General features: G+C 41.2%; 1 protein-coding gene across 1 annotated transcript in view; it reads left to right on the forward strand.

The window, feature by feature from the left end:
• EXT1 (exostosin glycosyltransferase 1) overlaps positions 1-27922 on the forward strand; it is a 316914-nt gene that overhangs the window by 277461 nt on the left and 11531 nt on the right. Inside the window, exons 4-8 of the mRNA XM_040261810.1 lie at positions 5042-5161; positions 12504-12636; positions 16141-16259; positions 17726-17821; positions 27118-27207. Coding sequence (XP_040117744.1) covers positions 5042-5161; positions 12504-12636; positions 16141-16259; positions 17726-17821; positions 27118-27207 — 558 coding nt within the window. The remainder of the gene's footprint in view (positions 1-5041; positions 5162-12503; positions 12637-16140; positions 16260-17725; positions 17822-27117; positions 27208-27922) is intronic.

The raw sequence follows: 27922 nt of genomic DNA on the forward strand, positions 1-27922 counted from the left end.
TTGCCTTTAGATTAATTTTCAGAAAGGCAGGTCTCTAGGGCTGATTCTTACCATTAGTGTTATCATTGCTTAAATGATCTAGTCTGGGTGAGTGTTATCTTTAAGATGTATATTTAAAAGAACAGCCTCAAATGAAAATGTGTGTGTGGTGGGGGGGGGCTGTCTTGTATTTTTGGCCATGTAGATTTTTTTTTTCCATTTCATTTTATTGTTGTAAAAACACGTAACATGAAATCCACTCTCTTTACCAATTTTGATGTGTACTTATTATGGTTGAATATAGGTAAATACAGTGTATTACAGCAGGTATCTAGGCTTATTCATCTCGCTTAACTGAAATTTTATGCCCACTGATGAGTAAATCCTCAGTTCCCATCCCCCAACCCCTGGTCACTACCATTCTACTCTTTAATTCTATGGACTTGACTATTTTAGATACCTCATATAAGTGGGAGGACTTCCCAGATGGCTCAGTGGTAAAATAATTTGCCTGCCTGCCAATGAAGGAGATGCAAGAGATGTGGATTTGATCCCTGGATCGGGAAGATCCCCTGGAGAAGGAAATGGCAACCCACTCCAGTGTTCTTGCCTGGAAAATTCCATGGACAGAGGACCCTGGTGGGTTACAGTCCAGGGGTCACAAAGAGTTAGACACGACTGAGCAACTGAACACATGAAAGTGGACTCATGAAATACTTTTCTTTCCATGGCTGGTTTATTTCACTTAGTGTAGTATCTTCAAGTTTCAACAATGTTGTCCTGTATCGCAGAATTAAGACTTACTAATTATTGAAATATTCCTATTACCCAAAGTGATCCACAGATTCAAGGCAATTCCTACCAAAATCCCAGTGGCATTTTTTTTTAGCAGAAATAGAAAAACAGTCCTAAAATTTGCGTGGAACCAGAAAAGACCCCAAATAGCCAAATCAATCTTAAGAGAAAAAAGAATAAAGCTGGAGCATCATCATCCCTAGTTTCAAACGATATTACAAAGCTACAGTCATTAAAACAGTGTAATACTGGCATAAAAACAGGTATATAGCTCAATAGAAAGAATGGAGTGCCCAGAAATAAATCCATGCATATATATCAACTAAACTTCTACAGGGATGCCTAATAAAAGTCTGAACATCTCAATAGCTGCCTGGGAAGGGGGAATATGATACTCACAGAGAAATCCCAGGTCAGGAATAGTCAGTCACTGAGAATGTTTAAAGGCATTTTGTGCAATGATGCTTTAGCTTCAGCATAAAGTGCCATACTCTTTTTTTTAAAATAATATTTTAATCATTTATTTCATGACATTGTACTTTACCTTGAATTACCACAAATTTCTGTAGAATGATTTTTTTTAATATCCTGCTGGCCAGCCTGCTAACTGACTGGTGAAATAGCTCAGTACTCTCCCTAAAGTAAAAGGTGAAATACCTGTAACCAAAGAGAGCCATCAATTAAGCAAGGCAAGTTGAACACAGCTTCTAAAACATGCCTTGTGTCTGGTATTCAGATCTATGATCTCCAAGGCCCCTGGGACCTCAGAAGTAGGAGAAGAACATGTGACCTAGTAGAGTTCTCCCTAGGTGCGTGCCTAAAAACATTCACTCATGGAAGACCTAACAAAGTGATAGACGTGGTTCTTTTCCATGTTGCCCTTTTCCTTCCTCCTTTGATTTTTTTTTTTTTAAAGATGTATGCTCATTAAAGGAAATTTGGGAATGAAAAATACCAGCCATAATTTCTCCAATTGTGTACCCACGCTCTCATGAATTTGATATGAATAAGTTGGGAGTTTGTCTTTGAAACGGAGTGGTTTCCGGGGTACCGAACTGTGGTGGTCTGATCTCTGCCATTTTGCCAGAGTTGATTCTCCAGAAGCATTTCACCTTCTGAAACAACATTTTGGCTTGACGCTGGGGGTTTTGTCTTTCATTGTGCACCCACTCAAACTCGTTGGCATTTTCCTCTCATATGCAGTCTGTCTGCACAGCTGCCTCCATATTGAATGACGACTGAACTGTCATTGACAATGGTTTTTAAAGAACTGGCACCCAGCCCAAATGTCTGCTCTGGGAAATGTTTTTGTTATGTTACCATTTTTCATTTCCTGTTTTAGAACAGCTCAGATGTTTTTATTTGCATATCGTCTTGTCATGTCACCAAGAGAGCTTACTGTTGCTTTCCTGTATCTATCTTGGTAGATTCCATTAGTTCGGTTACCATGCATGACCTTTTATTAAGACTTCACTGGGTTCTGCCACTTTGAACAATCTGGCCAAATTGCAATTAATTTATCACTTTCCCATACCTGTCTCTCGGGACAAGCAGATTAATAACCAATAGCCAAATGCCATTAAAACTTGGAATTCTTGTCTTTTCAATCAGTTGGAATTATCTTCCAGAGCACTTTGCAGACTGCTGTCAGACATGAATATGCACAGACGGGTAGAATATATTTCACTTGATATAGTAACAGCAAGATGTGGCTTATATAAGAGAGGGGATGTATTGATAGGCTCATGTATGATATACCATTCTGCCTTCATAACCACAGTCTACTCAGTTTTCTGGAGACCACAAAGTGATGATAGCTTTTGACATTTTTCTAATGGACTAGTTCCTCATCATCACAATAAAACAGTGAAGTGTCAACCTGTATGACTCTTAGAAAATACCACTGACACTCAGAAGAGGGCATGATTATGAAAATTCAGAAGGATAATTTTTTTCTAATCTTTCTTTGGCTATCTGGGTAATTTTCTCAGTAAATAAAATTAAACGTTCTTTGGCTTATCAGGGATCGATGATCTGAATGGTTTCTCTACCTTCTTCGAGGATATATTATTTCCCCTTGACCTTGAGCTCTGATTTCAGGCAAATATTTTTCTCCATTATCTGTTGCCTTCATGCTGCTTCAGTGTTGAGAATCCAGATATACACTGGGGCTGCAGATTTAGTATCTGCTTTTGGACATCCCAAGTAAGCTTGTCCTTATGTAGGTACTGTGAAACAGTTCTCTGGCTCCCTGTAGAAGTGGTCTTGAAAAAAAAAAAAAATGTTCCTACTTCCTTCCCTCCACTGGAAATTCAGATGTAGTCTTAGTCACAATGTCATGGGTAACTTTCTTATTAAAACAGCTAGTGGAGCATTCCTGCTTCAGTCCAGGCTCCCATGCCTCTCTGATTAGTTACATATTAGGGAGGCAAGCATGCAGAAAGAGGTGAGCACAAAAGAGCACTTGCTAATCACAAGGAATCTCCCCTAAGAATGTAGACTCTATAAATGAAATAGACCTTGGGCTTTAGGTGAAGATAGGGAGCAAGCCAAGGTAACTCACCAGACAACCAGGAAGTACATTTCAGAGCTCCAGACCCAAGCAAGTTCACAGGCAAACATTAAGCAATTGGTCCAACTTTTCATATCATCACCCTTAAGTCAATAGCAATAGTAGTAGTAATAATTACTTTGTCAGTTAAACATCCCATGTGTTAGGCATTGTGTGAAGCACTTACGTGCTCTTCATCACAACCTTACAATGATGTTAGACCTGTACCCCTGTTTTATAACTGAGGAGATGGAATCTTTGAGAGATCAAGTAACTTGTTCAAGGAAGCACAGCTGGTAAACTATAGAGCCAAGACTCTTACCTTGGTCTGACTCCCATTTTCCTGTGCTTAACTGTTGAGCCATACTGCTAGTGGAAATAATAATATTCCTTCAGTGGCTTCAGATGGCTGTGGTCAATTAGACTTTTATTTATTAAATAGCTACTACAGGCATACCTCATTTATTTTACTTTGCTTTTTTGTGCTTCATAGATGCTTTTTCCTTTGGTAACAAATTGAAGGTTTGTCATAAGCCTGTGTTGCCAGAAGATGGTTAGCATTTTTTTTTTACTTTGAATAAAGTATTTTAATTAAGGTATTTATGTTGTGCTTTCAGACATTATGCTACTGTACACTTAATAGACTATAGTGCCAAGGTAACTTTTAGATGGGCTGTTGGTGGTGGTGGTACACAGTGGTGTCTGACTTTTGTGACCCCGTGAACTGTAGCCACCAGTCTCCTCTGTCCATGGGATTTTGCAGGCAAGAATGCTGGAGTAGGTTGCCATTTTCTTCTCCAGGGGATCTTCCTGACTCAGAGGTCGAATCTGTGTCTCTTGCATTTCCTGCATTGGCAGGTAGATTCTTTACCACGGTGCCACCTGGGAATCCTCTGGATGCACTGAAAAGCCAAACAAATTTTGTGTGACTCATTTTATTGTGATATTCATTTTTATTGCAGTGGTCTGAAACAGAACCCACAGTATCTCTGAGGTGTGTCTGTACATAAAAGCCGCTATCCTAGCTAGAAAGTGTTTAGCTGGATGGACAGGGCATAAATCCTTCCTTTAAAATTGTGCAGCCTGGTAGATAGCAGTGTTGGCTAAGCACACATGATAGATCGCGTTAGTTTGGGATAAGCACTACAGCCAAAAAGAGAGGTCTGGGGAGTAGAAAGCTCTCAGGGAGTGAAAAGAGACACATGCACATAGAAATAATTACCCTCAGCTGCATATTAAATGGACAGACTCCGAGACATTCCCTAAAAGGTCCCTCTGTAGGTCATTAGTAGTCCTGAGGGTGGCATATCTTAGAAGTGCTTGGGACATAATGGCTCTCAGCTTTGCTCCAAGACTGTGGCCCCTTCTCTGCAGGATTTGATTGTCCATGGGCAGGTTCAAGGGGATGTGGGATTCATAGAAAATGGCAGAGGAACACTACGCAAGTGATAAGCTGCTACCAAATCTTAGAAGTGAGCTCTAACTGTTGTGTTTTTGGTCATTAAAGGTCATCAATGCTGACTCCCAGTAAGTGCTGTTTTTAGCTCACACCTCCTAAGGGCCTTTCAGTCTAGGGGTTGGTGGTTTTTAGTAGATCTGTATGCTAGAAGCAGAATGCTATGAAGAATAAAACTCTAACCTGAGCGAGTGATTTTGATCAAATGGCATCTCATTGTTTTCCGGTTATAGTTATTATGTGTTCACCTTGTGTTACAGATTCCTTCTACAATCAGGTCTATTCATCAGGATAAAATCCTAGCACTTAGACAGCAGACACAATTCTTGTGGGAGGCTTATTTTTCTTCAGTTGAGAAGATTGTATTAACTACACTAGAGGTAAGTGAGATGCCTTGGCTTTCAGTCTCGAATAATGGTCCTTTATATGTTTCTCTTAGCCTTCTCTTTTGCTATTATCAATGTGTAATTGGTCAAATGGGGCAACACTGAACTTTCTGTACTTGGATGTGTCAGTTAACCCCTTTGACCTGCTCTCCATTCTGGACGAACTCCACAGAGGAACACTGACTTAGGAGGAATTACACTCCTTGACACAGAGATCGGCTCTGTCTTACATCATTTCAGAGACAGGTAGCTAATGATTGTCCTGTCGTTCACACTCATGGCATCCTTTGAAGGCATATTTGTGGAGTCCACTTAAGAAACAGATAGTGAGCAAGTAGGGGAAAATCTCCCATTCTAAATATATGAATAGTTTACTGGGTACTGTAGTCCAGTGGCATTCAGAAACAGCCAAATTCATTCTCAAGATAAGTGCAACCCACCCCTCATTAATAAGAATTACTCTCATCTGGTGCAGAAAGTGTTAAGCTTTATAAAATCAGAAAATCTTCCAGGCAGATGGGTGCCCATCTTCAAGTTACTTTTTTTAAGGCAAGAGGAAAAAAAGAAAGGGAAACATGGGGATGATTAAAACCTTTGGAAGCAGAGCAGAGAGTGGTGGCCTGAGGCTACACCAAAGTAGCACAAATTGCTGAGAAAAGATTTCGGAATCTGCACTCATGAATTACAGGAAGCAAAGCAGAGGTTCTCAAGTGTAGCCCAGCATCGAGGTAATTCTGAGGTGTCTGTAATATGAGGTGGGGGCATTCGTGGCCTCACTTTCAAAGTACTTTCTTTGGAAACATGATTACTGCTCCAGAAGCTAATGTCACTGGGAACATGCAGTATGATCATTCTGAGAAGTACCCAGAAAATGGAAGTCATCCTGTTTTGTGCATATCACTGCTGTCTTGCCATCCTGGGTACCTAACTAGCCTTGCTGCCAATGCTGGTCATACCCCAGCCACCCTGGGACACTTACCTACCTGAAGCCTGGCCTTGGCTTCTGCTCTCGTGGGGCTGGGCTCTACCAAAGTGTCCTCTCTGGGTACACTGATTTCATCCTGGAACTTAGTGAAAAGATATTTAGTACCCAGGTCCACCCATGAACGGGGACAGGGTAGAATGCCTTCCAAGGGCTTCCTTATTGCAAGCAAATTCCTCTTATTCGTCCAAATCACCCTCCTCAATGAAAATTGTTTCACTTGCATTCATAGCAGCAGATTTCTACCTTTTGTTTTTGATCTTGTCCTCCATCTAAGAACCTTCTTAAGGAAAGTTGAATGTGAATTGTATTTAGATTTTTTGTTGTTGTTGCTGGTTTTTTTTTTTTTTTGGAATAAGTGCTTTTTATCAAAGAAGTGCATGTTCCTTTTAGAAAATAATGGAAAATACTTACAGCACAAAAATAAAATAATCTATCCGTACAATTCACTATTGACGTATATACACACATATAAATGCATATATATTCATTTTTTTCTATGCAAATACATAAATATGTTCTCATTTTTAATTTAAAGAAGAGTTTCTATACTTAGTTTATAACCTGTTTTTTTCTCCTTAATAATATATTATCTCATTAGATTTTTCTATAGTTATTTTAATGACTAATATTCCATTCATAATATCACTTAACTCCATTAATTAATCCCCATTTGAGACTACTACAATTGTTCCTGGTTTTTCATTATTATACACATCCTTGAAGCAAATAGCCTCAGTGACAAATTGTTATGCAAATTCAAGATTACTCTCTTAGGATAAAATCCTTGAATTCGAAGTCCTGACTCAAAGAATATGACAAATGCTAAGATTTCTACATGAACTGTCAATTTTCCTGCAATAGAATTAACTAATTTATATTTCCTTCAGCGTATATGAGAGAACTTATTTTAATTATTTTTATTTTTTTCACCTTCACCATCAGTTCAGTTCAGTCGCTCAGTCATGTCCGACTCTTTGAGACCCCATGAATCGCAGTACCCCTAGGCCTCCCTGTCCATCACCATCTCCCGGAGTTCACTCAGACTCACGCCCATCGAGTCGGTGATGCCATCCAGCCATCTCATCCTCTGTCATCCCCTTCTCCTCCTGCCCCGAATCCCTCCCAGCATCAGTCTTTCCCAAAGAGTCAACTCTTCGCATGAGGTGGCCAAAGGAGTTTGTTTATGATTGGAAAGCCTTTTCACTTGTGCCTTTTCTATTTGCTACTAAGCAAATAGAAAAGGCACATAATTTTATTTATGCATAACCTACACATACGTATTTTCTAGTATTTATTTTCATGTTGGGGCTTCCCAGGTGGTGCTGGTGGTAAAGAACCTGCTTGCCAATACTGGAGATGTAAGAGATGTGGGTTCGATCCCTGGGTTGGGAAGATTTCCCTGGAGGAGGAAATAGCAACCTACTTCAGTATTCTTGCCTGGAGAATCCCATGGACAGAGGAGCTTGGCAGGCTATGGTCCATAGGGTCGTAGAGAGTTGGACATGACTGAAGCAACTTAGCATGGTCCCACACACTTTTTTTAAAGCTTTGTATTTTGTACTGGAATATAGGCAATTAATTTTTTTAATCCAATTTGCTTTGGATATGATCTGTGTTGAAAAACCTAAACCATCCTTTTTTTTTTTTTGGACCAATTGTTCTGTAGTTGTCCCAATACAATTTTTTTTTTTTTTACATTTTTATTTGAGGTTTTTTTTTTTTTTTTTTTTGGCCACACCACACAGCTTATGGGATCTTGGTTCTCAGACGAGGGATTGAACCCAGGCCCTTGACAGTAAGAACATGGAGTCCTAACCAGTGGACCACTAGGGAGTTCCTGCAATATATTTCTTAAGTTGTTCTTTCCTCAGTGTTTCCACACGCCACTTTTATGCATCTTTGGCTATACACTGAGACCACGTGCTTTCATTTCTTCACCCTATATTTCATCTCTTGGTGAAACTCTATTTATTAACTGACCTGCTATTGTTGACTGTTACTGTTGTCTCTAATTCATTCATTCTTTTTTTTTTTTTTTTTTTTTTTTAGATAGAGATAGCCCTTTATCCAATCAATGACTTTCCACATGTATCTTAGACTATCTCTTTAGAATGGAGTCCTTGAAATAGGATTACTCAGGCCAAGGGGCCAAGCATGACTAAGGCACATGATACGTATTGCCAAATTACTCTTCAGAAAGGTTGTATCCATCTAGATCCCCACAAGCCATCTGGGGACGACCCTCTTTCACTGTAACCTTATCAACCTTCAGGATCATAATTAAAACACACATGCACAACTTTGCTAATTTGCCAGATGAAAGATGGTATTTCATTAATTACATTTCTTTTGAGTATGGTTTATTGCATAGCCCTGGTCTCTTGCCTGCTAACTTAGCAGTGCTCAATTATCTTATAATAGCAGTTGGATATGTTATATTCATCAGCATAGGATCTTAAGCCAAGCTGTTTTCATCTCTGTGCCTGGAAAGGCCTACTTCTCCTTGGATCTGAGCCAGGCAGTTCTTTAGAGAAAACACAGTTGTTTTTAAAACACTACAAACCATATACTTCATTCAAATTTATAGCAACTGTCAAAATCTCCTCATATAGTTCCAAAATTGGATTGTAACAGTTTGACCTCTCAACTGAATTGCATGAGAGATACCATCCAGTTTCCCTTTTTAAATCAGAGCTCAGATTACCCCAGGATCCAATGTAAACAGAAAAACAGAGAAAAATAGCAGAAAATACCATCCACATACACAGATAAACAGCCAACATGCTCATAAGAACGATTTAACTATCACAAATCAAAAATTCCTACTTGGCTTAGCACTTGGATAATGTTGAATTCTTCAGTCCCTGCTGGAGTGCCTGCTGTCTGAGGATTATTCAGCATTACCCTTGGACAGCGTAGATTCGAAGGTCTCTTGCTAAGGGGATGTTCTACACTCAGGCTCTTTCTTGCTTCCGTGCTGTATTCTGGGTCACGGGAAGGGAATTACTTGCTCTTTGGAGATTATGAGCCTTAGAGTTGTAGTAGTGCTTAGATAAAATTGGAAACAGGGTGCTTCGTCCTTCTCTCTAACACCAGGGTCAAGTTGTGCATACATTCGACTGTGTTGCACTCTGTCCTGCTTGGGATTTGGCTAGTATTTCCAGTCTGATTGAAATTTCCGAATTCTGCACCTTAGAAATAAGGAGCTATTTAGTAAGAGCTAGGCTCTTTGGAGCTTGTTTTTTGGTGCAGATTGAGAAGTAAGGATAGGGACAGTGATAAAATGCTGCAAAAATAATGCTCATGGATTCCATTATTTGTCAGAATATTGTATGACAGTAACTTGGCACTAAGGAAGGGCTGAACCCTAGGAACTCAGTCGGAATCAGGCTGAGCAAAAGAAAAGGCCATGAAATTGTCATAACACATGAGAACAGCTCATGGTAGCTTGGAAATCACAATTTAAAGTGAAGTTCTATGAAGGAGTCTCCGTTTCTCTCTTCACTTATCTTTAACCGTACACATTCAGACCATAGTATTGCTGATGCTGCTGTACAATGAAAATTTAAAATCAGTGAGAGAATAGAAATAGAAGATTGCTTTAGTTTGGAGCAAGGGGGCATATGGCAGCCCTGCATGTATTAGGCAACACTGAATTTGTCAAAAGACCGAGTCAGGGTCACCTCGAATGACTGTAACCTGTAACCAATAGTCCATTATTTTAAAAATAGATGGCACATAACAATGAAAAATAAGGAGCCTGTCATTCTTCCCTTTGAATTCACATTAATAAGAAATGCTATCCTTACTGAAGATACCCTGTGGGGCTATAAGGGGAAAAAAATTGTGTACATTTTTTTGATTGTGTGTTTTGATTTTCTTTATAGTATCCAACCTTTAAATATGATGTCTTTGTCCGCAACAATTAAGAGTGAGTACCAAGGATCCAGGAAGCTGTCCAGTTTAACATTAGGGAGACTTAGGCATTAGGAGAGGGACAAAATGACCTTTCTATTTGGTAAAATAAGATCCGTACTCTGTCAAACTTTTGATAAGCCAAGTTGATATCAACCTTTCAGAAAGACAGTTGGCAATACTTAAGAACAGCCTTTAAAGTGTTCATACCCTTTGACAAAATCTTAAGGCATCAGTCCTAAATGTGGCAAGTTTTAGCTCATAAACATATTCACTGATTTGCATGGAAATAATTGCATTATTATTGGTCATTTAGGATAAGTAAAACATGAATACTATTAATAATATGGAAAGATCTGTAATATATAATACCTATGGTGGTATAGCTGTGTAAAAATGGGAAAATCTATGCTTAGACAATGAACACAGGAATGAGATTTTTTATTTTTTAGGGAAAAAAAAAAAAGAAGTCATAGGTATGAAGACTTAGACAACTATTCCTAACAGATTCTGGAGATTGTTGTAATTAATGTGATATTTTACTGCTTATTACACATGAGGATGGTAAGTCATAAAGGTGGCAAATTGCTTGACCTGGATTATATTCAACATGTGTTATTGCGCTTCTACCTTTTTTGATATTGCCCTGTCAAGATCTGTTTGAAGAGCATATAAAGTGCTTTTTGGTATTTCAGAAGAATACTATGACTTATCATATCCCTGAATTCAAAAAGATGGCAGTGTTGTGATACTGAACCAAAGAGTCGACACTGAGAATCATACCATCCAGAGACACAAAGTGAATGGGGATTCAATTTGTGACATCTCTGAGTTCTGTGTCACTTGTATGTAGGTTGGATTTATGACAGTCTTCTATCAATGTGTTCTGTGTCTTGATATCCAGAATTTAAGTGGCCACATGCTTGAAGGTGTATAAATTTGGAAAGCAAAAAAAAAAGGACCTGAATGAAAACCTATAAAGGAAAATAAATAGACAGTAGAATAGGAAAGTACAAATAATTAAAAACTGGAATAAATGGTGTACAAAGTGGAATTGCAAACCATGTAAAATCTCTTCACAACCATGACAATTTTCTTATAATTAATGCCTAGACAACAGCATTTTAACATATCTCTGTTGTACCGCAAAGAACAAACATTAACATTTGAGTGAAGTTTCTAAAATCTTCCCCAAATTTGAAACCTCTGCCAAGTCATATAAAACAAGAAGTTTTGATCTAAGGAAAAAAGAAACTGCAGAAATCATTGAACTAAGATATTTGAGTTCTAAATTTCCTCCTTGCTTCCTTTCTTCTCTTATTAAAAAATGTAAACATGATAAGGTTTGTAAAGATAAATGTAGCTCACTTTATTACTTGTCTAGTCACCATGTGGGATGAGATGAGGGTGGTAATAACCTTAGCAAATAATACAACTCCATTTAAAATGGTCTGTACTTAAATCACATTGCATTAAATGAGGACCCGGAAAATGATGATTTTGGTCTTAAATCTCTAGAGATATATACTAGGCTTTTTCTCTTTTTTAAGCACACACACACACACATACAAATTGCTGAAAATTTGAAATTCTGTATCAAGTTAATTATTTGCCAAATCATATCTTAATGAGTAGATGGTATAATTACAAGAGTTTGAAAGTCACAGAGAGAAATCTGTAAAGTAGACTAATCACATTCATCTGACAAATGATTCAGGATGGGGGAATATTTGACTCTAAATGTAGAATTTAATGATCTGCAAGGTCTTCAAGTCCAAAGAAACTAATGAACTAGCTTGGCTATTATTAGTCTTCATATGCCATGGTTTTTGTCCTATTATCTAGGTTGTTTTGAGCAATTGTTAGTTAACTCACTACTTTCTGAGATTAAAGTTAGAAAAACTGCAGCTAACGAGTCCCCCAAAGTCCTACAATTGAATTTGAAAGGGCAGTGAAGCTATGTCAAACAAATAAACTTGCCTCCTGAATTAAAGGAACAGATCAAAACCTCAGCTGCTTATAGAACGTGCATGCCCTCAAGATGCTCCCAGCTCAATCTCTACATGGACATCTCCGTGCACTGAGAACCAGATCTTCATGCTGGAAGATCAGCCATTAAGGAAAATAACTTTTCTACACACTCTACTTTGAAAGGAGCACGGACTTAACCATAGAAAGACAAGACAGAATTTATGGTGAAACTGAAGTATAATTAGACAATTGGATTAACCACCTCTTTCCTTTCTCTCTCTCCTTCTCTTCCAACACTCGATCACTTTCTATGTATCCCAGACATTTTTATCATTGGAGAATGGAGGGTGGGGGTAGACCCAGTACTTTTACTGGCATCAACCCTCAAATTTGGCCTGAATGTGTTCCTCATTAGATATCATCAGAGTCTCCTCCTCACCATATGCCAATGTTTTTGTTTTCTAGATTATTCAGGACAGAATATTCAAGCACATATCACGCAACAGTTTAATATGGAACAAACATCCTGGGGGATTGTTCGTCCTACCACAGTATTCATCTTATCTGGGAGATTTCCCTTACTACTATGCTAATTTAGGTAAGTGAATGCCTTCCCTGGAGCTATTCTGGTTTACCCTCCAAATGTTGTCCGGAACTGAAGTCCCTCAATTTTTTTATTCCATCGCAGTGTCTTTGTAACACCCTGTGTTGGAGACTGCTTTCTAGAGCCCTATCCTAAATGGTTTATCAAGGTCATGAATTACAAATCCAGCAGAGCCTTGCAAAGTGAAAAACTCATTCCTGATCTGAGCCACTGTTCTTGACGTTTAGTAGAGTCATTGCTTTTTAAGAAGAAGGCTCCCCAAATTACAGATCATTCTGAACATGACAATTTAAGTAATCTAAGTGAAAGTTGCTCAGTCATGTCCTACTCTTTTGCAACCCCATGGACTGTAGCCTGCCAGGCTCCTTTGTCCGTGGAATTCTCCAGACCAGAATACTGGAGTGTTTTGCCATTCCTTTCTGCAGGGGAATCTTCCCAACCCAAGGATCAAACCCAGGTCTCCTGCACTGCAGGTGGATTTTTTACTGTCTGAGCCACCAGGGAAGCCCCAACATGACAATGAGTTTGCTATAATTTTGAGTCTTATCATGTCTAAAATGAATCTAAGAGAGCTCTTCCTACATTTTTTTTTTTCTCCACGATCCTAACATCTCTGTCTCAGATCAAAGAAAAACCAAACTAATAAAGGGAGAGGGAAAAGTTTTAAGAATATAGGACAGAGGAGAAACTTATGTACTTCATTCTGCATTTATGATGCTCCTCTTCTGTGCGTGTTAATGCAGTGCTAGGTGGTAGGAATAAAAAGTCAAAGGAGATATAAGCTCTGCTCTCAAGCAGCTTTTGCACTCAGTCGCTGAGTCGTGTCCTGCTCTTTGCGAACTCACGGACTGTAGCCCACCAAGGTCATCTGGAATTTTTCAGTCAAGAATGTTGGAGTAGCTTGCCATTTCCTTCTCCAGGCAACTTATAGGATGGTCATAATGAGGAAAAGGAAACAGGCAGAGAGATGAAGCTTTACAAAAGGCTACCGTTATCGCCATAGACATTCATGCATTGGGCTGGCCAAAAAGTTCATTTGGGTTTTTCTGCACCATCTTATGGAAAAACCTGAACAAACTTTTTGGCTGCCCCAGTATTTGGAGCCCCGTTTGCTCTAATGTTGGTAACATCTTAGACATTTCCCGTCAGTCACAGTTCCAAATTTGAGAAACCTTGGGATAATAAAGCATCCTGCAAGTTGATGTGGCAAGAAGACTCCAGATTTTGTGTGGAGTTAGTCGAGTTAGTACATTAGAAGTGTGTAAATGTTGCTTCTTAAACCATTACAGGAAAGTCTAAAAGCAGTGACTTGTCCTTACTGTTAAGGGAACCCCCTACATCATATTTATTCGTCTTACTTGGCAAAGCCTTAAATGTGTATTTCACTAGTGGGAAAGCTAGTTTCTTTCCAACGTGAAACTGAAATACTAGTCAAATGATGTAATTTTCTCTGCAAAAGATCCATATAATTCTTTGAGGTATACATTGTAATTCTTACCTTTATCAGTCACTCTCAAAGCTTAACTTCAGTGTCCTTTCACTGTCTTGTTCATATTTAAACTGCTAAAATGTGAAATTAGTGGGTCTATACTAATGAAGTTTTTTTAAATTTTAATTTGTTTTTTAAATTATAATTCATGATGCATTTTGGATTTCACATTTATTCTTTTTGTTTTAAATGTTAAACAAGTTTATTGGCAGTACGACCCCTCCCCTCCAAGAAAAAAGCTGTTCTATCATCAATAAATACTGCTTATTCTAATAGTCTAATAAGAGCTCTACCATAGTATTAATATTTTTTAGACTGCTTTTTTTAATTCTTTTTTTTTTAATTGAACCATGATTGCTTTATAATATTGCTTTGATTTCTGGATACATCAACTTTAATTAGCTATAGGTGTACATATGTCCCCACTAATGAAGTTTTAAGAGGCTTTTAACCTGGCTCCTGTTTCTCTGTGAGTTCTCATGAAAAGACTCATTTGGAGAAAAAGCCATCTCACTGCTTTCTCTTTGGTGGCAGTTGTTATTTTGCACGTGTATGATACCTTTCCACCTTGGGCTTCAGAGCACACAGTTGGCAGAGGTCTGAACCACATGCTTTTTCTCTCAGCTGTGTTTCCCTGCTACATAAAGAAGAGATTTCTTGGGAGTAGAGCAACTTCCACCCCAAAATAATGATGATGGTGACAATGATGGTGATGATGGTGGTGAGCTCATGCTGAGCACTTGGTGTTTTCAGGTCCTGTTTTAAAGGCTCTGTATGCATTAACTCATTTAAATTTGTTCTCATAACAACCCTGTAACTTTGTGGCTGTTGCCATCAGTCCCGTTTCACTGCTGTGGAAACGCAGAGGGTTAAGTAATGATCCTACCACCACTCAGTAATGGAACTGGGCTTCAGAACTAGACACTTAGGCTCTGGATGTTGGCCTTTTAACCTTGACCACTTGCTGGTTGTTATCTGAAATAGTAGCGATCAGGCAAAAACCCTTCAAAATGGCAGCATAGGAGAAAATATTTGCAAAGCCAGCAACCAATAAGAGATTAATCTCCAAAATATACAAACAGCTCATGCAGCTCAATATCAAAGAAACAAACAATCCAATCAAAAAGTGGGCAGGAAATCTAAATAATCATTTCTGCAAAGAAGACATACAGATGGCTGTAAAACACATGAAAAGATGCTCAACACCACCAGTTATTAGAGAAATGCAGATCAAAACTACAATGAGGTATCACCTCATACCAGTCAGAATGGACATCATCTAAAACACCTGCAAACAGTTAAATGCTGGAGAGGGTATGGAGAAAAGAGAATCCTCTTACCCTGTTGGTGGGAATGTAAACTGGTGCAGCCACTATGGAGAACAGTATGCAGGTCCCTTAAAAAATAAAAAAAAGAGCTACCATTGTGACCCAACAATCTTACTCCTGGGCATATATCTGGAGAAAACCATAATTTAAAAAGATACAGGCACCCCAGCATTCAAGGCAGCACTATTTACAATAGCCAAGACATGGAAGCAACCTAAATGCCCTTTAACTACATTACTAAGAATAGGATATATGCAAATACCCTGGAAGAGAGAGCACATTTACTAAAATCCAGCCTAGGATGTAAGTAACTAGAGTTATACCCTTTCTTGAGTAAAGAGTAGTGAGTACTGTTATGTGTGTGTGTATAATTAGACTCTGGGTGCCTAAAAAGCAAAAGGGAGATCAAAGATGTATCCCTGAGGGAGGAAGGAAAAGGCCATCAAAGGAAAAATCTGGAAATGGGCCTTGAACTGTAAATTACCCAGGTCTCTAAACTCAGGCAGCAGTTCACTAGCAGCTTTTCACCTTGTTTTTGTTCTGTCAAGACATAAGAGTCAGAGGAAAAATATGCTAGAAGGGAACATTAGCTCTGGGGTGAGGCGATGGGGCAGAGAGGAATAATTTTCGAAGTCTTGTTTCTCAGTGCTTCATTAGGTTGCTCTGCCCTTGCTCTTTCAGGTTTAAAGCCCCCCTCCAAGTTCACTGCAGTCATCCACGCGGTGACCCCCCTGGTCTCTCAGTCCCAGCCAGTGTTGAAACTCCTCGTGGCTGCAGCCAAGTCCCAGTACTGTGCCCAGGTGAGTGGGGAGGTAGGGCGGGTTGACCCAGTGCCTGCGCCCTGCCGCTTAGTGGACCGGAGACCCCCCACTCCTTCCCTGCTACACACTGGCTCCCAGGGCCTCATCTCACGTCCTGCCCTGTTACTCCCCTTTCGTTTGTCATGCCTTGTCACTCCTTTTTCATCAGCTTAGAGATTCTTGGAAGTGAAATCTGGTACAGGTAATGAGTAGGTTACAAAGAGATCTTTGCTCTGGGGTAAAGTGAAATATATACCAACACTTTTTTTTTGCTGTTAAGAGTCCACATATAAGTAGTACTGTATGGTATTTGTCTTTCTCTTTCTGACTTTCTTCACTTAGTGTGATAATCTCTAGGTCCATTCATGTTGCTGCAAGTGGCATTATTTCTTTTTTTTTTTTTTTTGAATTTCCTGGCCATGCTCCATGGCATGTGGGATCTTAGTTCCCTGACCAGGGATCAAACCCACACCCCCTGCAGTGGAAGTGAGGAGCCTTAACCACTGGACCACCAGGGAAGTCCCCCAACACACTCTTTAAAGAATATATACACACGTTATTTCATCTTTAAGTGTCAAAGTGAAAAACGAACTTCAGAAAGGCCCCTGAAAGGCCCCAGAAAACTAAGCTTCAACAGCAGAAACTGACTCGTTGGCGTCAGGAGGCGTCAACTTTTCTTTCACAGCCGCCGTGACTAATTATAAAATTGGGAGCAAAAGATGATATCTATGGTAACAGTGTTTTCCAAATTAGCATTGCTCTCCTACTCTTAACAGTGGTTTTTCTGAATGGTAAATTACACGAGAAGGTTTACATATGAGAAGAGAATGGAGTCACATTGAAGTCTGCATTTGGGGGCTAAACACATTTATTGGCAATAATAAGGTCACAGGAAATAAGCTGCCATCCTGGAGAATCCAAAACACGAGCTCACGCCAGTCAGATCTTGAATTCTCTTCCTTCTCCCACATTGCCTGCTGTAGTGCAAGTTCATAGCAGATGTTCAATGTGCATTTTTCTTTAGTTTGATCAAGGCTGTTATCTTCCTCGTCATCATAAGACACCAGAATTTAGAAAACCACTTTTTTAAGAGCCAACAACCCTGGCATGCCTTCTTTCCTCCCCAGCCTTCTCCTACCCACTTGACATAGGTTTTATTAGGTTACCCTTCTTGTCCCCTCTCTCTGGTTGTTAGAGTAATGGGGTTCTGGGGATTGTGTGGGAGTAGCCTCACTAAAAAAAAATTTTTTTGGAGTATAGTTGTTTTACAGTGTTATGTTAGTTTCAGGTGTATAGAGTGGAGTGGACTCACTTTAAATACAGTTTTGAGGTCTGCCTGTCTGCCTTGCTTAGAATACCATCTTCTCTCTTTCTCTCTCTCTGTGTCTTAAAGAAGAAATGTTGGGTTGGAAGCCTATGTAAATCCAGCCTTACCAAGCCATCTGATGACCCCTTATCCCTTTCAGATCATAGTTCTATGGAATTGTGACAAGCCCCTTCCAGCCAAACACCGCTGGCCTGCCACTTCTGTGCCTGTCATTGTCATTGAAGGAGAAAGCAAGGTAGGACCCTAGGGGACTTCACTGTGGAATCAGCATGGAATCTTCATTTCTGCAATGGGGCACCTGGGTGTTGGCCTTTGCCATCTTCCTCCTGCCCCCGGGAGGTGCTGGCCCTGGACTACTTTTCCAAAACTATACCTGTCTCTGACTGTCCTCCACTTTGACAGCCATGGGCTCTTTCTTTTTTTTTAATTTTTTTGTTGAAGTATAGATGATTTACAATTGCGTTACTTTCTGCTGTATGGCAAAGCGAGTCAGTTATACATATAAGCACTCTTTTTTAGATTCTTTTCCCATGTAGGTCATTATAGAGTGTGGAATAGTATTCCCTGTGCTATACATAGGTCCTTATTAGTTATCTGGTTTTTAAATTTATTTTTAATTGGAGGATAATTGCTTTACAATGTTGTATTGGTTTCTGCCGTGCAACATGAATCAGCTGTAAGTATACCTATACCCCCTCCCTCTGGAGCCTCCCTCCCATCCCTCTAGGCCATCACAGAGCACCAAGTGTATTAAAGTACAGTTGATTTGGGCTTCTCTGGTGGCTCAGTTGGTAAAGAATCGGCCTGCAATGCAGGAGACCTCAGTTAGATCACTGAGTTGGGAAGATCCCCTGGAGGAGGACATGGCAACCCACTCCAGTGTTCTTGCCTGGGGAATCCCATGGACAGAGGAGCCTGGCGGGCTGCAGTCCATGGGGTCACAGAGAGTCGGACACAGCTGAGTGGCTAAGCACAGCACACATAGCTGATTTACAGTGTTGTGTAATTTCTCTTGTACAGCAAGGTGGCTCAGTTACACACACACACACACACACATATTCTTTTTCATATTCTTTTCCATTAGGGTTTATCACAGGATATTGAGTATAGTTTCCAGTGCTATGCAGTAGGACCTTGTTGCTCATCCAACCTATTTATCCTGTTTATAATAGCTTGCATCTGCTCATCCCAAAGCCTTCCACCTTTCCTCCCCCCCTGCCGCCTGATCTCCGGGCATCTACAAGTCGGTTCTCTGTATCTTTGTCTGTTTCTGTTTGGTAGATAAGTTCATTTGCGTTGTATTTTAGATTCCATAAGTAAGTGATATATGGTATTTATCTTCTCTTTCTGACTTACTCTGCTTAGTATGATATTCTCTAGCTTCATCACTGTTCCTGCAAATAGCGCTCTTTCACTCATTTAAATGACTAATAGTCCGTTGTGTATATGCGCCACATCTTTATCTACTCATCTGTTGATAGACGCTTAGGTTGCGTCCATGTCTTGGCTGTTCTGAATAGTGCTACTATGACCATAGGTGTGCATATATCTTTTGAATTATAGTTTTGCCTGGATATATGCCTAGAAGTGGGATTGCTAGACCATATGGCAACCCCCTTTTTAGTTTTTTGAGGAATCACCATACTGTTTTCCATTGTGACAGCCATAGGCTTTTGAGTCAGGGAATTCTGGGTCTTAATACTAACTCTTTAGGAGATATGTGACCCTGTCTGTACTTTCCTTCTCTGAGTCTCAGTTTCCTCATCCACAAAATGGAAATAATAATACATGCCACATGGATAGCTATTAGGAGTAAATGAATTCAGGACCTGGCAAAAATAATCTTTCTGGAAATATGAGGATGAAGAAGAGTTGGTGGTGGTGATGCATGAGCTGATTAATGCATTGCTTAGCTGATTAATCTGAATTAGTTGTATCAATGAAAGTAGTGGTTCTTCCTCACATCGATCTTAAAAAAGACATTTCCACCTTATGTTTGCTTTGAGGTCTCCATCAGAGACTCTCAGGAGGGCTGGCTGCCTGGCTGGCCTCCTGCTTCCATTCTCCAGCTCATTTTGCCTAGAACAGAATGATCTTCATAATCATCTCATAGTCCTTAAGGGACTCCTTTTGCTAATGTTTTCAATTAACATCAGAGACTGTGTACAATCTGGCCTTTGCTGGCCCTCCCAGTCCCCTCTCTCATTGCTTTTCCTTCACAGACTTGATCATTCACAGTTTACTGCACTGTGTCCCTTCCTGCCTCTAGCGGTGGTCTTTCCCATTTGCTGTAGGTCTTAACCATCCCTCTCTCAACTCTTCATCTGTGTTATCGAAATTTCCATATATTCTTTAAGCCCACGCTGCCTCCTCTTTGAAATGTCTTCTGTTTGTGGCAGCCAGGGATGAGCTCTCTTTTCTCAAGCTCTGCTTTCCTTTAGCTCTTATCCACTGTGAAGAAATTCGTTGTTGCTGTTGTTCAGTCACCAAGTCATGTCCAACTCTTTGCTACCCCATGGACTGCAGCGCACCAGACTTCGCTATCCTTCACCATCTCCCAGAGTTTGCCCAAGTTCACGTCCATTGAATCACTGCTGCCATCCTACCATCTCATCCTATGTCTCCCACTTCTCCTTCTGAAGAGATTCAGTTCAGTTCAGTTCAGTTCAGTCGCTCAATTGTGTCTGACTCTTTGTGACCCCATGCACTGCAGCACGCCAGGCCTCCCTGTCCATCACCCACTGCTGGAGTCTACCCAAACCCCTGTCCATTGAGTCGGTGATGCCATCTAACCATCTCTCCTCTTTTGTCCCTTTCTCCCCCTGCCCTCAATCTTTCCCAGCATCAGGGTCTTTTCAAATGAGTCAGCTCTTTGCATCAGGTGGCAATTGTCTCTATTCAATGAAATTTAATAGAAATTAGTCTCTATTAAATGACACTGACGTTGCCATCTAAGAGGCTTTCCCTGTTGGTTCCCAAAGACAGGTTGCGCGAGATTGTCTCATGCTAAGTAAACTATCCTTGAGCCATAATAAGAATTATCAGTGTATTAAGTTGCACCATTTGAAATCATCTTTTGAGCTGCCATTTCATGTAGTGACCATTTGAAATCATCTTTTGAGTGACCATTTGAAATCATCTTTTGAGTGACCATTTCATGTAGTTCAGCAGGATGCAGGGAGAACTGTAACGGTCATGTGGACAAGATGGTCCATGCATTGTCTATTCAGTCCCCATGTAGGCTGCCTACTGTATGCTGGACACTGTGCAACAGGTGGGAACACTGTGAAAGGTCACAGACAGTCACACCCTTCCAAGGGCTGGGGTCAAGCAATGTGGTTATCAGAGAGCTGCTTGATAAGCATTAAATGAGGAAATGAAAGTGAGTGAAGTCACTCATGCGACCCCGTGGACTGTAGCCTACCAGGCTCCTCTGTCCATGGGGTTTTCCAGGCAATAGTACTGGAGTGGATTGCCGTTTCCTTCTCCAGGGGATCGTCTGGACCCAGGGATCGAACCTGGGTCTCCCACATTGTAGACAGTCGCTTTACCGTCTGAGCCACCAGAGAAGTCCTAAATGAGGAAAGGGAGGGATTAATCACGTGCCTCTTGGCATCAGTTTTACTTACCCTTCTGAATCCATCTCACCCATAGGTGTGGTTTCATAAAGGGTCTGGCACACACAAGTTTCCTGCCTGCAACCCAAGTTCCAATGCCTGAGCCCCTGCACAGTGCTCACATGGATGCTTTTCACTATGAACTTGGGAATTTGTTATGGTTTGTTTTTGTTTCCATAGGTAACTAGAACTCCTTCTGGCAGATAGGTCTTTCTTCGACTATGTCAGGATATTCAAACAAGATCCATTCTGTGTGATGGATTGTGAGCCATTCTGACTCCTATGGTTAATTAGTATGCATTTTTATGCTCAGACTCATTGATTAATTTCATATTTTCACTCCCAGCTAGTAGCTCAAGTTTCTTTATCTCTAGTTCAGTTCAGTTCAGTCGCTCAGTTGTGTCCAACTCTTTGCTACCCCACGAACCGCAGCACACCAGGCCTCCCTGTCCATCACCAACTCCCAGAGTTTGCCCAAACTCATGTCCATTGAGTTGGTAATGCCATCCAACCATCTCATCCTCTATTGTTCCCTTCTCCTCCTGCCCTCAATCTTTCTGAGCATCAGGGTCTTTTCAAATGAGTCAGCTCTTCTCATCAGGTGGCCAAAATATTGGAGTTTCAGCTTCAACATCAGTCCCTCCAATGAACACCCAGGACTGGTCTCCTTTAGGATGGACTGGTTGGATCTCCTTGCAGTCCAAGGGACTCTCAAGAGTCTTCTCCAACACCACAGTTCAAAAGCATCAATTCTTCAGTGCTCAGCTTTCTTCATAGTCCAACTATCACATTCATACATGACTACTGGAAAAACCATAGCCTTGATTACATGGACTTTTGTTAACAAAGTTATGTCTCTGCTTTTTAATATGTTGTCTAGGTTGGTCATAACTTTCCTTCCAAGGAGTAAGCATCTTTTAATTTCATGGCTGCAATCGCCATTTGCAGTGATTTTGGAGCCAAGAAAAATAAAGTCTGACACTGTTTCCACCGTTTCCCCGTCTATTTCCCATGAAGTGTTGGGACCGGATGCCATGATCTTAGTTTTCCGAATATTGACCTTTAAGCCAACTTTTTCACTCTCCTCTTTCACTTTCATCAAGAGGCTCTTTAGTTCTTCTTCGCTTTCTGCCATAAGGGTGGTGTCATCTGCATATCTGAGGTTATTTATATTTCTCCCAGTGATCTTGATTCCAGCTTGTGCTTCTTCCAGCCCAGCGTTTCTCATGATGTACTCTGCATAGAAGTTAAATAAGCAGGGTGACAATATACAGCCTTGACGTACTCCTTTTCCTATTTGGAACCAGTCTGTTGTTCCATGTCCAGTTCTAACTGTTGCTTCCTAACCTGCATATAGGTTTCTCAAGAGGCAGGTCAGGTGGTCGGGTATGCCCATCTCTTTCAGAATTTTCCACAGTTGATTGTGATCCACACAGTCAAAGGCTTTGGCATAGTCAATAAAGCAGAAATAGATGTTTTTCTGGAACTCTCTTGCTTTTTCGGTGAGCCAGCAGATGTTGGCAATTTGATCTCTGATTCCTCTGCCTTTTTTAAAACCAGTTTGAACATCTGGAAGTTCATGGTTCATGTATTGCTGAAGCCTGGCTTGGAGAATTTTAAGCATTACTTTACTAGCATGTGAGATGAGTGTAATTGTGTGATAGTTTGAGCATTCTTTGGCATTGCCTTTCTTTGGGATTGGAATGAAAATTGACCTTTCCAGTCCTGTGGCCACTGCTGAGTTTTCCAAATTTGCTGGCATATTGAGTGCAGCACTTTCATAGCATCACCTTTTAGGATTTGAGATAGCTCAACTGGAATTCCATCACCTCCACTAGCTTTGTTCGTAGTGATGCTTCCTAAGGCCCACTTGACTTCACATTCCAGGATATCTGGCTCTAGGTAAGTGATCACACCTTCGTGATTATCTGGGTCGTGCAGATGTTTTTTGTACAATTCTTCTGTGTATTCTTGCCACCTCTTCTTAATATCTTCTGCTTCTGTTAGGTCCATACCATTTCTGTCCTTTATCGAGCCCATCCTTGCATGAAATGTTCCCTTGGTATCTCTTAATTTTCTTGAAGAGATCTCTAGTCTTTCCCATTCCATTGTTTTCCTCTATTTGACGATGATAATAACAGTACCTTTCCTGTAAGGTTTATCAGATGTGTCTTATAAAATACCTCCCATTCTCCCAGCCATATTTCTGTCTGGACTCCTGGCCATTTGTTGAGTCCTAGTCTTGACAGAGGAGGCTGATGGGCTACAGTCCAGAGGGTCGTAAAGAGTCAGACACGACTGAGCAACTAACATTTCATTTTGCAGCCTTGACTTTGGCCAGTGACTCCAGTAGGTCATGTTGGTTCCTTTCCCCTCACTGTCACTGCCCTGGGACTGTGCACGCATGTGTGTGCGTGTGTGTGTGTGAATGCTAAGTCCCTTCAGTCATGTCCAACTCTGTGCGACCCTATAGACTGTAGCATGCCAGGCTTCTCTGTTCGTGGGATTCTCCAGGTGAGAATACTGGAGTGGGTAGCCATGCCCTTCTCCAGGGGAATCTTCTACTGGAGTGGGTAGCCATGCCCTTCACCCAGGGATTGAACCTGTGTCCCCTGCAGATCCTACATTGCAAGTGGATTCTTTACCACTGAGCTACTGGGAAGCCCCGCCCTGGGACTGTACCACCTAATAAAGCATTTGCCCTCAAGCTTTCCTTTAGATTCTGTATTCTAGGTCACCTGGGCTAAGACTTGGGCTCATTTTGAAGAAGAAATATGTATTACAGGTGCTCAGCCCTGTAATACACTCGGCATTCAATAAATGTCAGCTCCTTTTCTAAGGGGATGTTGTAAATTGATGGTTTGCTTTATGGGCTCTGGGGTCAGACTTCCTTTTTTGTGACTTCAGGCACATTATTTAACTCTGTGCCTCAACCTTCCCCTTCAGTAAATGGAAGAAATCCTAACATCTAACTGGTTTGATAGATAGTATTAATCACATCGTTTGATACTATACATATGAATGTTCTTACAAAGTGGGTATATGTAGTAGGTGCTCGATAAATGTCAATAATTCTTGTGCTTTGTATAATTACTTACAAACATTTCTTAGCTTCCCCACTGGACAGGGAACTTTTTTAAAAAGATATTTATTTATTTGTTTAGCTGCATCAGGTCTTAGTTGGGGCATGTGGGTCTTTTGCTGCAGTGTACAGGCTTCTCTCTAGTTTTGGCATGTGGGTTAGGTAGTTGGGGCACACAGGCTTAGTTGCCCCACGGCATGTGGGATCTTGGTTTCCCAACCAGGGATCCAACCTGCGTCTGCTGCATTGGCAGGCAAGTTCTTAACCACTGAACCACCTGGGAAGTCCTGACAGGGAACTTCTTGAGCCTTTGTCGATTTCCTAGTCATGTAGGTTCATTTAGAAGGGCTTGGGCTTTTATGGAAGCTAAATATTTCCTAAGCAAGTTAACAAGGGAAACCCAGCTTACTCTGGATTGACTTTGTAAGTACACGCTCCTTTCATGCTAATTCGTGGAGCTTTTGGAACTCCAGGTATTTGAGAAAGAGCCCCTAGTTTCTACACTAGAATTTGGAAGTGGTTGGCTTATGGGTGCTTAAGCTTAGTTAATGAAGCAGGTTCAAAAAAAAGAAATGGATTCTTTGAAACCCAGTGGCTGGGCCCATAACAGGGGAAGGAAGTCATACATCCTCCTCATTCCCCATTTTAAATTTCCACGTCTAGCCTTGAGTTTGAAATTGATGTGTTGGCTGCTTTGGCTGGGAAATTCTGTTTTGAATTTATAGGCCTTGTCTTTGTAGCTCTTCCCCTGTAGGCTTAACAAGGGAAAGGTCAGGGCATCGCTGAGCTGGCAACTAATGGCTTCTGAGTTAGTCAATGGACAAGGAAACAGTGTCAAGAGAATTGCTTCAGGCTGAGATTTCTGAGCCCTGTGCATTGGGGGTTGCTGATTGCTTTCCTTTTTTATTTTATTTTGAAAGCCTGAGGGGAGGGGAGAAACAAACAAACACTTGACCCAGTTGACAGATGTGTGGGAGCAGAGCCTGGAACCATTTTTGCTGTAGATATGTCCCTTGAGCTCCCAGAGGTGGGTTCTGGTGGACATTTTCCATCCTTTAATGTCCTAAGCCCGCCAATAGCTTCACAGACGTATAAACCGACTCTGAGATGAGGCTTGTGGATGAGCTGGCTTCCGGATGTAAATATAGCTTGGGCTTCTTTGGGAGGGGCGGGAGGGTGAAGGCATTCTCAGATTTGTGGAGAGCTCACCCTTGGCAGCCAGACTAAGTGCCCCCTTTTCCCTTTGCCTCCAGCACCTAATTGCTTCCTTCCCTGGCCTTCATGCCTTGAAAGTTGATGGCAAGTGTCTTCTTTCTCTGTCTCCAAATATGAACCGGGAGAGGATGACATAACAGTTAATAAGCCTTTCAGAGGAGGGTGGTGAATGTGAGATCACCATGTGTGGTCCATGTTCACTGCTGAGGTCCTTTCAACCCCAAGACAGGTAGAGTGTAGCAACTGAAGTGTGCTACAGGAGGTCCCCAACCCCTAGGATCTAATGCCAGATGATCTGAGGTGGAGCTGATGTAATCATAGTGGTAAATGGAATTGTGCTTGAATCATCCCAGAATCATCCCCACTACCACCACCACCAACCACCCACTGGTTTGTGGAAAAGCTATCTTCCATGAAAATGTCTCGGGTGCCAGAAATGTTGGGGACTGCTACCTAGGATTGCAATGGCTGGATAGAATGTTGTGAGCAAGACTCACCTTTCTGTACCTTAGTTTTCTTATGTATACAATGGGGTTGTTATAAAGATGAAATAAGAAGAACTTGGAACATTCCTCGGCACATAGTAAATGTTTAAAAAATGTTGGTTTTTCTTATATCATCATGCTCATTAGTTATTCAGTGGAAACCTTAGCACAGAGGCATGAGCTATAATTGTCATAGGGTAGTCTTTTTGGTCTCAATCTTCCAACTGATCCCCCAGATCCTTACCACACACACAGGCACACACATACCCATGTAGAAACACATATACACTCACCTCACCGTGCCTTATCCTGGAGCTCCCCAAATCTTATTCATATACTAGCTTTACAGTTTTCCTTAATACATGGACCACATGTTCTATTATTTATTTAATATTTTTCTTTAAATCAGCTTACTTTTCAATTTAATGAAATTATCTTTAAGTAACTCTACTACTACTCCTTATTGCTGTAGCTATTAATATATATGTGTACATATTTTTGCTTCTCTGAGCTAAAACGAAGACTAGAAAATTTTAAAAATTTGTCTCTGCACCTCCTAAAATGACCTGGCAGCCATCAAGTGATGTGTGTCCCATGCCTGAAATCACTGCTCCCCCCAACTGCTCTTTCCTGGCCTCAGAGCACTGGCTCTCCCCTCTCTGCCTTGCGTCTACTGAGCCCTCATTTCTGTTTACACTTGGTGGATTCCTGGCTATCAGGGTCACTTCTCCAAGGTCTTCGTTGCTTTTCCAAGCAGCTGGTTACTGCATCTTCTGATTTTCTGGGATTTCTCATAGCAGGCCAAGACTGATGATCCATATCTTGGTCTCCCTGCAGACTGTGAACTCCTCCAAGACAGAGGGTGTATCTTACTTACCTCTGGCCTCCCTTTGACTGGCAAGGTGTCTGTACACAGTAGGTGCCCAGTAATGGTGGAACCAGTGAATCTGCACTGATGGGAAATGGAAGGCTTTTATGTTGAGGGGTGACATGGTGGTTGAGCATCCTTTCTGAAGGTGAGGATGCGGGAGGAAATTCTCCCCAAAACAAGACTCTCCATCTACATCTCTTTTCCTGATTCCTTCCCTCCTGTCTGCCCCCCCCCACCCCCACCTCCACCTCCACCTCCCAGGTGATGAGCAGCCGTTTCCTGCCCTATGACAACATCATCACAGACGCTGTGCTCAGCCTTGACGAGGACACCGTGCTTTCAACCACGGAGGTAAGCAGCCTCTCAGGAGGTGTGGTGGGCCCTACAGGCAGTCACCTCAAACCCCAGGGTGCCAGCACCTCCTCTGCCCTTGCCTTGGCCAAGCCCAAAACATTTTTCAGAACTTCCTGCAGAGTGGGTTTGAATCAACCCCGATGACGGCCTTTTCTCCTTGTTTCCTCTGCTAACTGGCTCTTCACTTGCCAGGCTGTGCCTCACCTCACCCTCCTGTCTGCCCTCCTGTTTTTGGATTTGTTTTTAAACGGCACAGGTGTGGGCTGGTGTGCAGAGGGACCCAGAGGAGGTGGGCGGGGGCACCTGTTTGGTATTTTCTTGAAACCACACGATACAGGATCCAGAGCCCCCATCTTTTGCGATCCTCCTACTGCCATGCAGGCGTGTGTGGCTCTGTTGGAGAATACTATTTCTGGGTTCTAAAGGCAGCTTTTCTGGCTTTGTTGGAAATGTGCATTTTCTTTTACCCACGCGAGAGCAAACAGTTTCACTTGAAGGCTGAGATGGAAATCCCTGCCTTTTCAGATGTTCACGTATTTGTGCCAAAAATAAGATTGCACAGAGCCACGTGTGAGGGGGAGAGAGAGAAGGTGAAAGATAGATATGATAGAAAACCAATTTTTACAACTCGAATGAGTATTGATCTCTGAAACCTCAGTTAAAACTGGAGAGCAGACCAAAGACATTTACACAAAAGTGTAGCAGGTCGGAA

Source organism: Oryx dammah, unplaced genomic scaffold, assembly GCF_014754425.2.
Source record: "Oryx dammah isolate SB20612 unplaced genomic scaffold, SCBI_Odam_1.1 HiC_scaffold_19, whole genome shotgun sequence".
NCBI lineage: Eukaryota > Metazoa > Chordata > Mammalia > Artiodactyla > Bovidae > Oryx > Oryx dammah.